This window comes from Atta cephalotes (genome assembly GCF_000143395.1).
Source record: "Atta cephalotes unplaced genomic scaffold scaffold00035, whole genome shotgun sequence".
Lineage (NCBI taxonomy): Eukaryota > Metazoa > Arthropoda > Insecta > Hymenoptera > Formicidae > Atta > Atta cephalotes.
The window spans coordinates 3,074,930-3,092,213 of record NW_012130099.1 but is presented as its reverse complement, the minus strand read 5'-3'; the positions used below and the strand labels follow the sequence as shown (position 1 = coordinate 3,092,213).

The window sequence follows — 17,284 nt, the reverse complement described above, 5'->3', positions numbered from 1 at the left end:
ATATATATATATATATATATATATATATATATATATATATATATATATAGAGTTTTTAAAATTATTTTTTAAACTTTTGTTTAATTGAATAACAGGGACACCTTACGCGAATTACGATGACGTCCGGCGAGTATTTTAAGCTTCCCATCGTAGATCTGCAAGAGATGAGGCGGTTCTCTGCCTTGGGCCGCCTTCACCAACTGCGCGTTCGTCTCTTCAGATAGACGGCAAGCCACCGTTAAAGCAGCATCTCGATCCATTTTAATCGAGTGGACGCCTTCCCAGCAGTAAACCTGAAGAAGGAGATATAATCGTTTTTTACAGTAATTAACCATGAAATGAATGTCACGTTGGTAAAAAATTTTTTAGAATTTCTATAAATTTAAAATTTTTGTATAATTTTTGTATAATTTCGTAATTCTGCAAAGATTTCTCAGAATTTATACAAATTGAAACACTTCAAAAATACTGAGATAAGTTCGTATTTTTCCTAAAATTTGTTATAAATTCTAAATAATCTTAAGGTTTTTTATTTTGTAATTTCAAAAGGAGAAAGTCTAAAGAATTCTTAAATATTTTTTCAGAAACTTTCATAAATTTTAAACATGAACAATTCTTAAAAATATGAGATATATATATTGAATTTGTTTAACTAAGGATTTTAATATTTAGATATTTCGCATAAAATTGCGTAGACTAAAAAAGAAAGAGCTTTCTCGTTCTTTTTTCAATATTTTTGGTTTATTTAATCCGTGTAGGAATTTTTATTAATTTTTTGCGTATACAGAAGAAAGCGCCACGTACAATACTTTTACATCTTCGTCCCTGTCCGTACTTGTACAACATCACATAGCAGGTTTCCGCATAGTAGATGCCTTTATCTTCCTCCACCTGGATCATGCCCTCTTTTAGTTCGACTCTCCACAAAGTTCGTTCGCCAGACCCGTCGTCCACCAGCTGACACTCGGCCGCCATCCTGGGCCTTTCGTTCATGTAATCGGGCTCGAAACTCACCGGCAAAGTCAACGGCCTCATCTTCGAAGGTTCCCAGCCCCTCAACAGCGCCTTCATTTCCGCTGGTTCATGACCTTTGATTTGTTTTATTCATTTTATTCTTGTTTGTCTGTTACGTATTATTACTACGATTTAAACAAATCTAAAAATTCTCAAGGCTAAGCTCAGTTTCTGTCAGTTTATTTCAATCATTTTATTTTTATTTCAATCGTCTGCGTAATTAATTCCTATTTTTAAATACGACTATCGTTTTTTTCTTTTTTTGGCTGCTGAGTTTTTTATATTTATCTGTATTTATTCTCGTCCTCTTGAGTGTATGATGTCTATAGACGTCATTGAATTAATAGTTTTCTTTTATAAATATTATTAAAATTATGCGAAAGTTATTTCTTAGTTTTTCAAGGGTTTCAAATAAAAATTTTTAAATTTATTTTTTTGAAAAATTGATATAGTAGGATTTATATTTTGAAAAACTTATTTTAAACAACTGAAATAAAAATTGTATATAAAATAAATAATATACTTTCTTTTATATTGTATAGTATTTTTTTAAATGTGTGTGTTAAGCATAATTTTATTATAAATTTTGCAAAATTTTATGTGGTATTTAAAATGCTGTTTGAAGATTATAATATTGAATTTATAATTCTAACATTAAATTTGTAATCAGCGGCTTTAATAAGAATAGAATCAGAATATAATTCAGAACCTCAAAAATCTTATATAATATATAATTGTGATATAATATATAATTGTTTCTATTTATTTATTTTTATTTATTTATTAATATATAAATTCTTATCTAAATATATGAAAATAATTTACACATTTTAAACTCACTTTTGCATTTTGAGATCCCTCAAGGGGTTAAGAAATTTGTAAACAATGCTATATATACCTCCGAAAGAGATTCATCTATCACGCGATAAAACAAATTCAATTCTACCTTCCGTTGTCCTGGCCACTGGTACGCCGTCACTATAATCTTTCTTCTTGATGAAACCTCGTGCATTTCTCACGGCCTCCAATCTTTCCCGCGCGTTGACATCACAACCGACCCAGGCCCAGACGCCAGCTTCGCCCCGGTCCACCAGGTACACAGAACCGGAAGTCAGATCGTCGCGTAGAATCGGGCCGGATTTGAGTTCGGCGACCTTGTACTTGCCCGACTGTTCGCTGCACTTGTAGAGCTTGATGGGATTCGGAGGATTGACGCGGTGCTGGCGATCGGGTGCCACTATCCTTGCCGAGGGATCAAGCACGCTGCTGAAGAGCTCCCTGTCGTTGGTCGGCAGGGTCTGTTCGTAACCATCTTCGATTACTATTACACGGCCGTTGTTGTTTTCCTTCCGAGATTCCAAGAGACTGGCAGCGTGACGTTTGTGCAAGGGATCTGACAAAGACCCGAGCCACAGAAAGACGATACCCCTACGAACGAAAGAAGAGTATTTTTTAATTGTACTTTTGTATAAAGTAAAAAGTGTGTGTGTGTATATAGATATAAAAGAAATTGCACTTTTATTTCATTTAAAATTAATAAAAAAAGAAATGGTATTATAATTGCTGAATTAAGGAAAATAGAAAATACGGAAGAAGTTGGGAGCACCGATAAGAATTTATTTTGCGCAAAGCATAGTTGAGAATTAATTTCACTAAATGAATTATTATTATCAATTGTGATTTTTATTAATAAATTAATTAGTTTTAATTAAAATAATACTGTTAATATAATTATTACTTAGGTATTACTTTTATACTATATGTACTTTATTTTATTTTATTAATGTAAAGTTTGTCAGAGATAAAAAAATTATTATATTTTAAGATTAAAGGCAAAAAATTAAATTATACTATAAAATAAGAAAAAGAGAGTGGAGATGATTACACGATAATTTTTAAGTTTCTAAATGGCGGAAGAACAGACAGGAAATTGAAATTGTTTCTAAAATATCCATTTCAAGTAAATCATAAAATTTTTTTAGATAGTATAAATTAAACGCTAAAAGGGAATGGATCTATTATTATTCATTGTCAGTTTCTCAGAAGGCATATATATTTTTTGCAGGCGGAAACTTTCACCGGTGGATTACGACATCATCCGGCAATTACGCAAAATTATTCGCGTCGCGTAGTACGCGATTGCCCTGAACTGTCACGCACTTTGAACGGACATCCACCAGGATGACGTCCCGGCAGCTGAAGTGTTCCCAATGAACTCTCTTCAGCTCGGTCAGGATCGGCACAGCCACTCCAGAGACGCGGTGCAGGATGCATTCGGATGATTCATGATGCAGATTCTCGACGACCAGCCGTTGCCGGAAGTAGGCGAGGAATCGCGGGCTCTCGCGGCCCTGCGCCTCGCGCGTCAAAATCATCGCCGACGTCTGCGAGTCGAGCTCGGCGGCGCGGAGCGCCGCGGCGCCGGACACCGTCGAGTCGCAATTGGCGCCGATCCAGAAATGGATAGCGCGCACCACTGAGGTATCCTTCAGATCCTTGATCTATCAAAAGGATAGAAATCATCATTCCTTTATTTTCTCTTAGAGAAATTTAATACCGGCTAATTTATTATTTAAAGGCGATAATTAATTTATTTGGATATACTCTAAATACTCTAAATACACTGAACAACTCCTAATACTTAAAATAAAGCAATTAATTACTGTCTTTAATTAATATTAAATTGATTAGTATTAGATTTCTTTCAAAAGTGACCCAAAAATTAAATTACCCAGAAAATGAGAGAAACTATTTTTTCAATTTGACAAATAGTTATTGATTGAATAATATATAAAAAGAATATATATTTTTAACATGATCAAATTTCGTTATTTTTATTTCGCAACTCTTTTTGAGTGATGATGATTTTGACAATTCTTTTTAAGTTAAATTAGTTTATTTTTGATTATTAAGAATCATTTAACCCAATTATGATATAATGATTCAAAAATTATTCTTTTTGTTCTTTGAGTTGTGTCACTTTTGAAGAGAGCAATGTGTCAATCGGATAATAAAGCAAAAAATAAAAAGAAGAAAAGAAAAGTTAAATGGATATTTATCCTGTTTAATGCTGAGTTTTTTTTTTAAACGCCGCGATTTCTTTTCTTTCAAATACCATGATTTTTTATTTCTGATGAAGTTTCCTTGTACATTACAGTCGCGTGCGCGAGAAATTCATTTTCTTTGCGGAGGAATGTTTCAATGGCAAACTTGAAGAGTTACAAGTTGAAGAAAAAATTATACTCTGGGATCCAGGGCGTGGATTTTGTTAGGCAAAGCGGTGCTCACGCTTTCGTACAGTTTTTCTCATAATGACGTAACACAATTGAAGTAAAAGTATATACCGGCATGCCCGGATAAGGAAGTGCACCGTCCTTTGCGGACACGGCATACACAATGTACGCTGACTCGGAGAGGAAGAGGCCCATGTTGTTGCTGCTTACGACCGTAGCGCGTAGACCCTGTTTAACAAAAGCGAATACGTAATACCAAATGAGGCGAAACGAATCGTAAATGCGATATGAAACAATAATTATATCTAACAATAATTATATTCATAGTCGGTTTTTATTTTAAGATCGCCTTAAGAAATGTCTTAAGATGCTATAGAACCTTCTGACTGGTTCATGACATCTTAAAACTATATGTACTTAAGATTTTAATATAAGATCCTGTGTTGGCTCACATCGGCATTACTTGTTAGATTTAATTATTTGAGTCTATTTCAGTTATTAATTTTGTTTTAAATATAAGAATCGACTATGAATATCAGTCTGTGAATAAGGTCGTCAGTTTCTTATATTTAAGACTAATATCTTAAGTATAGTATTCCTGAGAAAAAATGTGTTACATATATTATATATAATTATATATAAACTATGTCAATTTTTTTATATAATTGTATATAATTTTATATAATTTTATATAATGATATATGAAACATTTTTTCTCGGATTAATGTGTCACGAACCTAACCAATCAGAAGGCCGTATCTTAAGCGTCTTAAAATATATACTTAAGATAGTCTTGAAATAAGAACGAATTATGAATACCGCTCTAAGACTAATTACAATAAATAAATACTAAGAAACAACCCGGAAAAAAATGTTATATATATATATATATATATATGGATATATTTTATATATAATTATATATAATTGTATGTAAAATATGTTAATTTTACATGTAATTATATATAATTTTATATAATTTTATATGATTATACGTAATTATGTATGAAATTTTTTCCCGGGAAATAAGTTATAAATAATAATTAATTAGTTCAATATCTTAGGATTATAATTATTCAAGATTGTAATTATCTTTGTTAATAACTACCTCGATTCTCCAGATTCGAAAGATGCTGCTATTCTTTGGAATGTTCCTGAAGACTTCGCCTCCGGAATCATCGCTGCGACAGCTCCTGTCGTCCTGCGGGACGGTATTTAAAATTTCAGGATACAGCACAGTCGTCATATTAGTCCACAATAAATAACAAGATTATTTAAAAATTCCTCTTCTCTCGACGATTCAAAGCTTTTCTAGTTGCACTTTATTTCTCGCGTTAAAAAAATAATATTACATCGCAAAATGACGAACAAATCGACATGTGTTGAGACGAGACTCTCGCGAGACAGTGGTATCCAGCGATCGCGTGTCGAGAATGAGGAGTCAAAGCACTCAAATGAGTTCTCGCCGCGGAAAATTGCTGGAACTCGAAAATGGATTCTAAAGCCGTCTGATAGGCGCACGCGTGCGGTAATTAATGATAATTAATTCCGGCGTGCGCGAAAGTATCGTCGGATGTAACATTCGCGAGCCGAAGAGTCTTGCAACGGATGCGCTTCGCGAGTGAACTAAAAACTGGGATACCAGAGCTCGCGAGAGGATCTCCGCCTCGCAGGTGCACTCGAGTATGTGCTCGACGCACTTGACGCATCATACGCAGTCTTGGCCGGAAGAGCGTTTAGCACATTAAAGAAGGTTACCTTAATTTAGCTTTCCATATTTATTAATATAATAATAATTTGATTTATATAATAATATATAATAATAGTTTGATTTGATTTATATTATTGTTCGATTAATCGGAAAACTATACACAAGTTTATCAATTCCATTTATTTTGTTAATTATTCTAGTTAATTAGTAAATTAATTATTTGGGTGGAAATGCGAAACGATCCTTCGATAAAATTGCTATCTATTAGAATTATTAAAAGAATGTCTAAGGAACTTCGGGACTCTGCCATAATTTATTCTTATACAACGCTTTTACAGACGTTTGTGTGAATAAAATAGTCGTTTTGTACAAATTACAAAGAATATGCATTTCTGTTTATTTAGTTGATTATTTTAATTTATTCATAATTAATTAACCCTTTGAGGATCGGAGCTTTCTAGCAAAGCAACTTGAAGAATCTTGTTTTCTAAGGATTTTCGGGATCGCTGAATTCAATTCTGCTCTCAGAACTTTTTAATTAAAATTCTAAAAATAATCTGATTATCGTGAAACTCGATTTTTAGATTCTTATTATAAGGGTTATATCCTTTCATCTACAAAGAGTTAATTAACAATATATAAATAAAAGAGCAAAAAAGCCACATGTCGGATGTCATTAGCGAAAGTCATATGTTTAAAAATTCATCAAGTGTTAATATAAATAAACATAAATGTTTCGGCCAAGATGTGGCTAACTTCAGTATGTAAAATAATTAAATAAGTAACATATAATGAGATCAATACAATTTTGAGTGATAAAATTAATTATAAAAATGAATGCAGATCATACAAGACAGATTTTTCTAGCAAGAGTTGAGTCAATCGATTAATTCGTCAAATTAATCCTCATATGTTTGGTCTAATAACGATTGCCGTGTATCACAAAATTTCCAAGTTCTATGATATCAGACAAAGTAGTACGAGATGTAATGACGAGAAGAGAGAATATTTTTGTTTGAAATGATTTTAACTGTCATTAATTAACAAATTAATTATTTGACGAATTAAAATGTAAAACGATTCGAGTCATCACTTCTTAATGTCGCATTAAATAGTGAGTATAATAATTAAAAAAATTGTATAGCTATCTAAACATGTTAGAACGTCTCAGAATTTTTCCAGTTCTTTTCTGACGCTTCTATGATAATTTTAGACGACATTTGTGCTATCAAAGCGGACGTTTCGGACAGATTCCAAGAGGAACGATTTTTCGAAACGACTTCTCATCGCGGCCCGCATTTGTCATTGTTCTCAGGAAAATGAACGGCTTTTGTGCCGCTGGCTTTCGGCTCAAGTTGATTGACCTGTAACCACATCGAATCCCAGTAAGACGGTGTCCCATTATGCCGCTGCCGACCGCCGTCGCATTGTGCTGGTCTCGTTCCTCCGGCGTGTGTGCGTGCGTGCGTGCGTGCGTGCACGAGCGTGTATCGCGATTCATTCATACACAAGGCCCGCGCACCTCGCATTCGCCTCACGCACGTCGCACGCACGCACGCACACGCGCGGCCCGAGCATCATCCGCGACGATCATCGCCCGCGGTGCGACAGGGCAGGAAGTCGCAACTGTCGCCCACATCTCTCTGCGCGGGAATCGCAGCAAAAGGTGAGAATTCGCGGTCGCTCGACCGCGAACGGTCGAGAGTCTCTTTCTCTCTCTCTCTCTCTCTCTCTTTCGCTCTCGTAGAAAAGAATGACTTCGTTTTTTTTCTCTTAGTTCATTCGTTCGTTCAATGGCGGTGTAACAGGTGATGTGAAGGCTGCGGAATTGAGAAATAGAATTTCGGTATTGACATATGATTTTTATTTCCTTTTTAATTCTCAACCGTGGGTCTATTTTCCATTCAATCTCTCTTTGAAAAATCTTTGAAATGGAAAATCTAATATTTCACTTTTAAAAATTGACAATTAAGCCATTCTTTTTTAACATTGGCTCAATTGTCATTCTTTGTCATTCTCTAGAATTAGATTCAAAGATTTTCCTAGCAAACGAGAATAGATTGAAATGAATTGAAATGGATTCAGATTTTCAGAAATATGATGCACGAATGTTAAAATGAATGTTTTTCAATCCTGAATGCATTTTTATTCATTTATAGGAATTGCATGAAGCATATCTCTATGCTCCTCAATCTAAAAATAATATTAGCTTTTTCTGTGCATTGTGAATATTATTTAATTCAAAATTTTGAATAGGAAATGCAGTTTTTCAATCCAATTGAATCCAATTGAATCCAATTAAATCTAAAAAAAGCCAAATTTGCTATACTTAAAATACACATTCGGATAAAAAAAATTTCAATCCATTTTAATCCATTTTCGTTTGCTAGTTGATGAAATAGATAGAAATTTTATTTTCTTTATTGTATCCTCAAAGTTAGATTATTTTTATTAAAATATACATTTATTACAGTATTAATTCTTTTTTATGCGAGTTATAAAGAACCATCATTTGAGTTTCTTAAATTTTTTATTTAAATTAGTTAGTGCCTTTTAATTAACATAAATTAAATGTTCTACTTTATTTAAGGGACGTCCCGTCTATATGGGGTTTTAGACAGTAATTGTGTTAATTTTCGCGTCCGGATTTCAGTTCCGGAGAATTAATTAAAGATTCGAAGGTACTCGACGATTTATCTACCAACTAAAGAATTAAATACAAAAATCGGTTAGTTGATTCACTTCCTTTTATTCCTTCAGGCAAAAGTACATTTGTGATTTTCTTCCTTGCATCTTCTTTTGTGTATATTTTGTAGAAACTTTATTTTTGTTGAATAATTTTTTTTCAGAAAGTTGACGTCAGAAATATTAACAGATTTCATATAGAAACAATATTTAGATGAAAAATATACTTTATGCTTCTTTTAATACCTTTTTTTTCGGCGAATCGATTTATCATTATTTCTCCAAACAGGCAAAATTATATTTATAGCTTCCCACTTGCATTTTTTGTGTTTGTTTTATGTAGAAACACTATTTTTGTCAATTAATTTTTTTCAGAAATTAAAAATAACAAATATTAACAGATTTTGTGTAAAAATAACTGAAATTGGATATAATTTGATACTGTGAGTTTAACGCGCTCTCTCAGAAATCTACTGGTTAATTAATTATTGAAAGTGACAGTAATTAAGTACTTATTTAGAATATTAAAAGTGTTGAACAACAGTGCTTTTAATACTTAAAATAAGTAATTAATTATTGTCATCACTGTTAGAAATGTACCACGAGCTTCCTTTATAAATGAAGCTCATGATTATGAACGAAATTAAAAGTAATGATTTAACTGAAAATTAAGTTACAATAGTTACTTAAATGAAATGAACGTGTACATTAAATTTATGAAATTTATTGTACTTTTAATAAAATTTTATGAAAAGTACAATAAATTTCATAAATTTTCATAAAAAATACATTAAACTTTATGTACATGTACATAAATATACTTTTTATAAATATATTAAATTTAATGTAATGTCAGGAAATTAAATTCAAATTGTGTAACTTAAAAGTTAATAAAATTTAAGAACATTTCTAACAGTGATACTTTCAGTATTGGCCAGTAGATTTCTCCCTTATAAAAATTTAATACCAATACTGGCCAATCACTTATTTTGAGTACTAAAAGTATTCTTAACAATACCTTTAATAAAATAAGTGCTTAATTGACCAGTATTAGCATTAAATTTCTGAGGGCTGTAAGGAGTTTGAAAACCTAAAACCGAAGATTCTAAAAACGCTGCACCTCCGTGCGATCGTAGAGATCTCAGAGCGATTCGCGAATGGAATGATCTCACTCACCCGCCTGGGGAAGTCCATTGTTCTGCAATGTTTCGAAGAAGCCGGGGCCCATTTAAATCGCCTCTACCACGCGGACTGCGGAAAGGGACACGCGCGAAGGAGCAGGACGCGCGAGCTCCGCTCGCGTATGATGCGCGGCGGCTAACTGTACACTGTGAAACAACTGATATTTCCCGAGCTGAAAACGAGACCGCATCGGTGCGGTGCTGTACAGCCGAGTGTCCGGAAGTGGGCCCCGGAATTCCGGCCGGCCAGTCGTGACCGGCAACGGCAGGCGGCCCGGGACGAGGTGTGCGGCCTCATGAATACGTACATATAATACGCAGGGTTGGGTAAGTTAATGTTTTTTTTAACTGAATGAAATTAAAGTTAAGTGGCTTTACAAAATTAATAAAGTTAAGTTGAAAGTTGAAGGAATAAAAAATTAACTTAAAAAAATTAAAAATTTAATTTACTTAATAATTTATATTGTAGTTATTTAATCTCATTTTAAGAAAAATTAGGATATTTTGAAAAAATATTTTTTTTTTAAATTAACTTTTTTTTAACTTTAAGTTAATTCAATATTATACATTAAGTTAATATTGAATTAAGTTAGAAAAAAGTTAATTTAAAGAAAAATTATTTTTTAGATCAATATTATAATTTTTCTTAAAATGAGATTAAATAACTACAATATAAATTATTAGTAAATTAAAATTTTTATTTATATATGTGATATAAATATAACACATAACGATATAACTATATAAGTTATATAATTTTAAAAAAACAGCCAGCACGTAGAAAAGATATAAGATCAGTGCTCATTTTTTAATAAGTCTTAAGCCATAAGAAATTAATTATAATCGAATGCGAGAAGAATATTTGACTGTAATTGATCCATTTCTTGTAACTTAAGGCTTAGGGCTGTATAAGCATCTTAAGAAATTACTTAAGATATCTTAAAAAATATGAACAGATTACAAATATACACCCTTAGTCTTATTATATCTTATTACTTTTCTAAGCTATTTAAAAGAGATAAAAAATTTTTTTATTTTAAAAAAAGTTAAAAAATTAACTTAATTAAGTTAAAAGTTATTAACTTTTTAACTTTTTTTTTAAACTTTTAACGTTTTAACTAGTTACTACCATGGTAATACGTGAGTGCGAGCGCGTGTCAGGCCCTGTTGAGATCCCGGAATCCCGCTGCCGTGATATAGGTATAACGCACACACGTGCACACCTGTTCCGAGGTCCGCTGCCTTTCCAACGTTACCTCGCCACAGATAGATAGAGCACGGCGGTTTATTACACGTCCTAGAACATGTAATGGGCCCCTCGCGGCCGGTTCCGCTCCTACGTGCGTTAAACCCGCTTCTCGAAAGAATGCAAGAAGCTGGGATAGATCTTGGCAGAATCAATGGCAAAATCGAATAAAAAAACCGTAATCGTGATTGGACAGAGATAGAGGAAGTTGAATAAAAAATGTGTAGAGATAGAGAAAATTTCAAGCAAAAAGAAATCGTTACATTAAATAAGATTCATGAAAGCCACTTGATGGAATTCTGTAAAAGTTAAATACAGACGTTTTGATTTCTTTGTTCGTCTTCAATATAAGATTAACAAAATAATAAAAATTATTATTAATACAGAATTATTGTTAAATGTTACACAGATATCAAAATTGATAAAATGTTTGTTGCGTTATTGAGGTGTAAATATTTAAACGAAATTTTTAAACGGAATTTGGTTTTTAATAATTTTTTTATAAATTATTAAATTATTTATAAGTTTTTATATTTATAAGTTTTTGAAAAATCTAATATTTTGGAAATATCCCCAACCCCAATAAATTTAAAGGAGTCGTTTCCCTAAATTTTAAATTGGACTGATATAAAAAATACAGATCTTTTAGAATTTTGATGGATGTGTTGAAAAATAGTCTCAAGAATAAATATATGTAAAATTGAAATGAACTCTGTTACTTTTTTTATAGAGTTGAAGTTGTTACTTAAATTACAGAAAGATTAAAGTCGCACAAAAGCTTTACAATTATTCTATAATATAAATAACGTAACAATATACATACGTAACACATAGTTAATAGTTAACGTAAATTTCTTTTTAACAGAAGAAGATATAAAAAATAATACTCATTTTTTTAAGTTTGATATCATTATATATGTACAAGACATAAATATAGATATATATTATTCTTTGTACTATTCTCTAATCTCAGCACAGGAGGGTCTCTTTTAATCCAACATCGAGTTTCCTGAAGCCATATAAATTCAGTTTGATCCGGTCCTTGAAACAAAGTGCGCTCGCTGCGCATTTTTCCCTGACAGCTCAAAGGCGGCAAGCGAGGGATGCGAGTCTCGTCGACAAATGTCAGAGGTCTGCCTCCGTCTTACTACCCTTCAACGGCGCGAGGATGGATTGGCGAAACGAAGAATCGGATCAATCGAGCGGTACATCGAGGTAGAGAGATGCTCGTTGTGAACCTCCTTGTAACATACAACGTGCACTTTCTCTTTCCGGACAGTCGAGAACTTGAAGTGGGATGAGAACGATCATCCCGCAGAGAGGACGAAGGATGCTGTCGCTGCTGCAGTTCTGGATCATAACGTTTGCTCCGAAGGAGTTCAGGTTTATTAAAATTAAACATGTTCATAAATCAAATTTCTAAAAGCAATTTAATTCCATCTATAACGATTTTATTTAATTATTGTTATTTAGTTTCGATTTTTTAAACAATTTTATTTTTTACTTTACTTCAATTTTAAATTAAAACGGCCGTACAGATAAATTTTCAATGAATTGACAAATATAAAAAATATATATAATATAACAATGAATTAAGAATTAAAATATAATAAATATTACATATCATAAAATCTGTACTGGAAAATTAAATTAGTAAATATAATTTTTAATTAATTCTTTTAAAATTATGAGCTGATATAAAGTTTTTGTTTTTAATTTTATATCTATCCAAGTTAAACACTTTTATATGAAAATAATTGCATTTTCTTGATGAAATTTTATTTAGGTTGAAATTGGGACTTGCAAGGATATTGGAAATTTCACGTCCGCTTTGGAGAGTCTGGAGCTTGAGACGACGAATCACCCAGGCTTCAGAACAAATTATATGCAGACAGATTACTTCAATGATTCCGAACAGGAGGAAACTGTTCCAGTTTTCAAGACGAGAGAAAAATCTACTTTCGAATTGGTAGTCCAGGGACCAGAAATCTTAATTTTCCAGGTATGAATGTCTTTATTTATCCATAATTTATCCTCATATTTATCATAATTTGATCTTCCAAAAAACAGATTGAGTTTTACAATATATTCAAATAGAATTAAATAAGTTATTCTCAAGAATATTAAAAAGATATATATAATAATATATAATAAAAAAAATATACAGAACAAGAATTTAAAATAGTTTTGTATATTTAATTTTTTATATATGGATTTATTTATTTATTATACATTTATTTAATTTAAAAAGTGTATTGTACAGAAAAGAATTAAAAATTAAGGAAAGGATTGAGGAAAGAATTTATCCTGCAGGGCATCAGGCATTCTCCTGCGGATATCGCACCCTATTGGAAGAAGGATTCTCGGATGTGGCTGTGGAAATCGGTTCGGCTCGCGAGGAGGTTAAAAAGTATCAAAGCAAAGACTGCTCCTGCAAGCACTTTGTATCGCGAGGATCTTTCGTAGCGTATACTTTTATCTAACTGTACATACAAATTTTCGAATCGTAATTTTATTTTTTTATATTTCATTTCATTTTAATATTCAAACAATGTTGGTGACTCATGTGAGATATTCTTTCATTTTTATCGAATCAATCAAATAATAAAAAATAAATTAAAGAAAACATAAGAAAAACACAAGAAAAAAATATTCATATGAATTTTTGATTTTGGTATAATAATTTAATTCTTTATGACCGTAATGAATCTTAAAATTTGATACAGCAAAAAATATTTTTGTACTTGTGTCAAAATCTTGTTAAAATATTTTTATGTAAAACTTTTAACATATTCGAATGTTAATTTAATTAATATATTACTGTTAATTTTATTCAAGAGATAATTTTTTTACATAATGTTTATATCTTTCTAACTCATCTTGTGAGTAAATTAATACAAATATTTGGATAAACCAAAATACGTTAAATTTAATACAAATTTGAAATTTTCCAATTGTGCACGTTAAAAAATTTAATGAAATAATTGTTTTAAATTTTACGCTAGACTATCATCGATTTTATTACAGTAATGCGATATACATAATGGCAAAGTTGAGAGCGATTAATCTATTCCTTTTTTCATAAACATTTTCGTAAACATTTGTTCTTAAAGATATATAAACAATTGAAGAATTTATATTCACACAATCTCTATCCTTCTTTAATTTCATTTAATTAAAATAATATCGTGAAAATTAATATTCATAATAGATAATAAGAAACAATTAGGTATTTACGGACATTGCAATTGACATCAGCCGCAAGTCTGAGCACTCTTTAGAGGCGATTCCTCGTCAAGTTCTTCACCGATCTCAAAACGCGCGAAGTCGACGATTTCAGCATGCGTTTCCGCTAGTAACTGCTGCACAGAAAGACTAGGATCGAGTAGAAATTCCTGATAGATCATGCACTGCTCTTCGTCCATATTATTATGCGGCTCGTCCACCCGCGGATTACCGATTTTCTGCGGGTCCATGCCTACAAAGAAACAATGTGAATATTGTCCTTTATTTTTTCAATCCAATTATCCAAAGTGCAGTTCATTTAACGCTACAAATACTGCGTTACAATACTTCGAAGTTTGATTGACCAATCAGAAGAAAGAATTTTACTAACTGATCAATAAAAGAATTCAAAGTATTTATAGTAGACCTGTCCAATTGATTTGAGCTCCGGAGCTAAAATACAAAGCTATCGGCGCAAAAAAGTTCAATGTAAGATTTCAGAGTAAAAATTTCAGACTAAAGTATTGATAAGCGTATTACTCAGATCATCATTTTACAGTCTGAAATTTTATTTGAATTTTTTTGCGTTCATGACTTTACGTTTTGGAGCTCAAATTGGATAGGCCTGATTTGTAGCATCAAGAGTATCCCTGTGACAAATGAAACCTACCAATGATATGTTGGCAGAGCTGTGTGCCCAGCATATTATCGTTTTTCTCGCACTTGATGGCTATAAGGGCACCATATTTGCCGAAAGATATAGGTATGGGATTCATCGGTGCTGGATGTGTGCAGCCGAACAGTGTCACATCCGGTGATCGTACGCTGATGGCAAGAGCGCGCCTCAGACTGATATTCTCACCTACTTTGCCGATAGTCAAAGCGGAATGGTCGCTCAGGGACTTGCCGTCCGCGGCTGGCAGGTCTTTGAGACTGTCTGCATGGAAAATAGTTCGTTGTACTTCGTTCTGAATGTCCTGGGATTTTGCATGATTCAATACTGCAGAGATCACTGCTTCTGCGAGACTGTGGAACTTCTTATTCCGCGCGACGAAGTCAGTCTCGCAATTAATCTCGGCCAGTGCGGCATAATTTCCGTCTACCGTCACCGTGATCAGTCCTTGGCTGGTGTTACGGTCTTTCAACTTAGCTGCCTGGGTCCAGCCATACTGCTGCGCCTGTTCTTTCAGCCATTTCTCCGCCTGGAGTAAGGAAGAACTAAGAGATTCCGTCGTAAGTGAATTAGAGTCGCAAGACGCATGCTTAAGCAATCGTAGAGTCTCTTACCTTATCCAAATCATTCTCGTGCAGTTCTAAAGCTTTCTTGCAGTTTGCAAATGTGTAGCCAGTCTTCTTGCGCAGCTTAGCTAGCAGAGATTTGTTTGTGACCTGCCAGAGCAGGCCATTTGTGTGAATCAGGCGGAATATCTGAGCCGGAATCATCTAAAAATATATTAAATTAATGCCAATTTCTGAGGTAATGAATAATTTATTATCTATGTTAATTTAATTTTCTTAATGTTACATCCACTAATTATATGGAAAATTGGATTCTGATAAAATAAGTTAGTTTCCATATATGCTGTAACTCATAATATGATGAACAAAAAAATGTTAAACAATGATTCAATAATGGATAGTTTTTTAGCTATGGTGTATCTCTCTGAGGATCTTTTTGAGGATAAATTTTACACGTTTGATACATCATAATTAAAAAATTATCTATTATTAATATCTATTTATGATCATTTTTTGTTTATATTACAAGTTATATTCTTACATTTATAAGCACATTTTATCGATGTCTTAGAAATATCCTCAGAATATTTAGAAGATATAGGGACATCTTTAAGATGTTCCTTGGAGATCTATGCTATGTGGGATTATATAATTGTGTTCAGCAACAAAAGCAGCTTTGTATTGTTATAAAATTCTTTAATATAATTGATCTTGTTCTTAATGTTCCTTATCCAAACGTATTACCAATCATATTTGCAGAATCATATTGCAGAATCTTAAAACTTGTAAAGCTGTTTTTCTGCTGAATGCAAAGATTTAATTTTCCACATGATTATACATGCGGAGTCTTATGGATTATCCTTATTAAGATACACCTGGTATTAATTTTCTTTTCTATATAAGTTACGAGTTTTGAACTTCTTGAAGTTAATTAGTGCCTTTTAATTAATATAAACTAAATGGATATCATAGATCTAATAGTAAATATATTATAGATTTTGATATCAGCTCTGAAGGATTAAAAAACTGCATCCTGAAGTTATAACATTCTAAAGACATTCCTAAGATGTCTTTTGGATAAAATGTGTTATGGAATATAATTTATAATATGATGAACAAAAGATGATCATAGATACTATCAATAATGGATAGTTTTTGAGTTATGGCATATCAAAGATGTAAAATTTATCTTCACAGAGATCCTCTGATATGATCAACTCCATTTGATACAAAGTATCAAATGCTGAGTATAAGAAAGAAAATGTGTCACGTAGGAAAAATCGGATTATGTAAATTTTCGAGGAAATCGCGAGCTCACATCGTGAGATTTCGCGTCGTTCTGAATCTCAGGCTACCACGAATCGAGACGCAGGTGGTTCCTGAGACATAACCTAAAAGAGAGAATCGCATGCAGAAATTGCTTCTCGCTAAAAGGGAGACAGGAAAGAGATGCGAATGCGAGGACTGTCTTCGCTCGCCGATTTCGCTGAGATTCGCGGAATTCGTTAACTCTGCCGAATCGATCGACTACGTTGCCTAGAAACTGCGATCGAGGGTGCAGTTTGAGAATCTTCGGATGCGCATGAATGACACGAAGACACGAGGGCTCGCACAAATGCGGATCAATTTGGCTGTTAATTACGAGACGCTAGTTTGCGAATATTCGTGGCAAACCGAGCTGATTTCGCAAATCTAGAGCTATTTCGCGGCGATCCAGCGGTGCAAAACACTCACCGTGTTTGAAGGTTAG

At 32.7% G+C, this 17,284-nt stretch overlaps 3 protein-coding genes across 3 annotated transcripts in view; 1 reads left to right on the top strand and 2 right to left on the bottom strand.

The window, feature by feature from the left end:
- Positions 1–5,493, bottom strand: part of LOC105621644 (villin-1) — a 10,629-nt gene extending 5,136 nt beyond the window's left edge. Inside the window, exons 1-6 of the mRNA XM_012203112.1 lie at positions 5,356–5,493; positions 4,359–4,475; positions 3,175–3,515; positions 1,961–2,442; positions 805–1,088; positions 107–293 (exon numbers count right to left, since the gene is read on the bottom strand). Coding sequence (XP_012058502.1) covers positions 107–293; positions 805–1,088; positions 1,961–2,442; positions 3,175–3,515; positions 4,359–4,475; positions 5,356–5,493 — 1,549 coding nt within the window. The remainder of the gene's footprint in view (positions 1–106; positions 294–804; positions 1,089–1,960; positions 2,443–3,174; positions 3,516–4,358; positions 4,476–5,355) is intronic.
- A 6,745-nt stretch (positions 5,494–12,238) lies between these two features.
- Positions 12,239–13,536, top strand: LOC105621643. Its single transcript, XM_012203111.1, has 4 exons — positions 12,239–12,275; positions 12,350–12,453; positions 12,857–13,072; positions 13,384–13,536. The coding sequence occupies exons 1-4, from the start codon at positions 12,239–12,241 to the stop codon at positions 13,534–13,536; spliced, it is 510 nt and encodes a 169-aa protein (XP_012058501.1).
- Positions 13,537–14,324: 788 nt separating this feature from the next.
- Positions 14,325–15,738, bottom strand: LOC105621642 (elongation factor Ts, mitochondrial). Its single transcript, XM_012203110.1, has 3 exons — positions 15,583–15,738; positions 14,966–15,497; positions 14,325–14,548 (listed from the first exon to the last, which is right to left on the bottom strand). The coding sequence occupies exons 1-3, from the start codon at positions 15,736–15,738 to the stop codon at positions 14,325–14,327; spliced, it is 912 nt and encodes a 303-aa protein (XP_012058500.1).
- Positions 15,739–17,284: the final 1,546 nt, after the last annotated feature.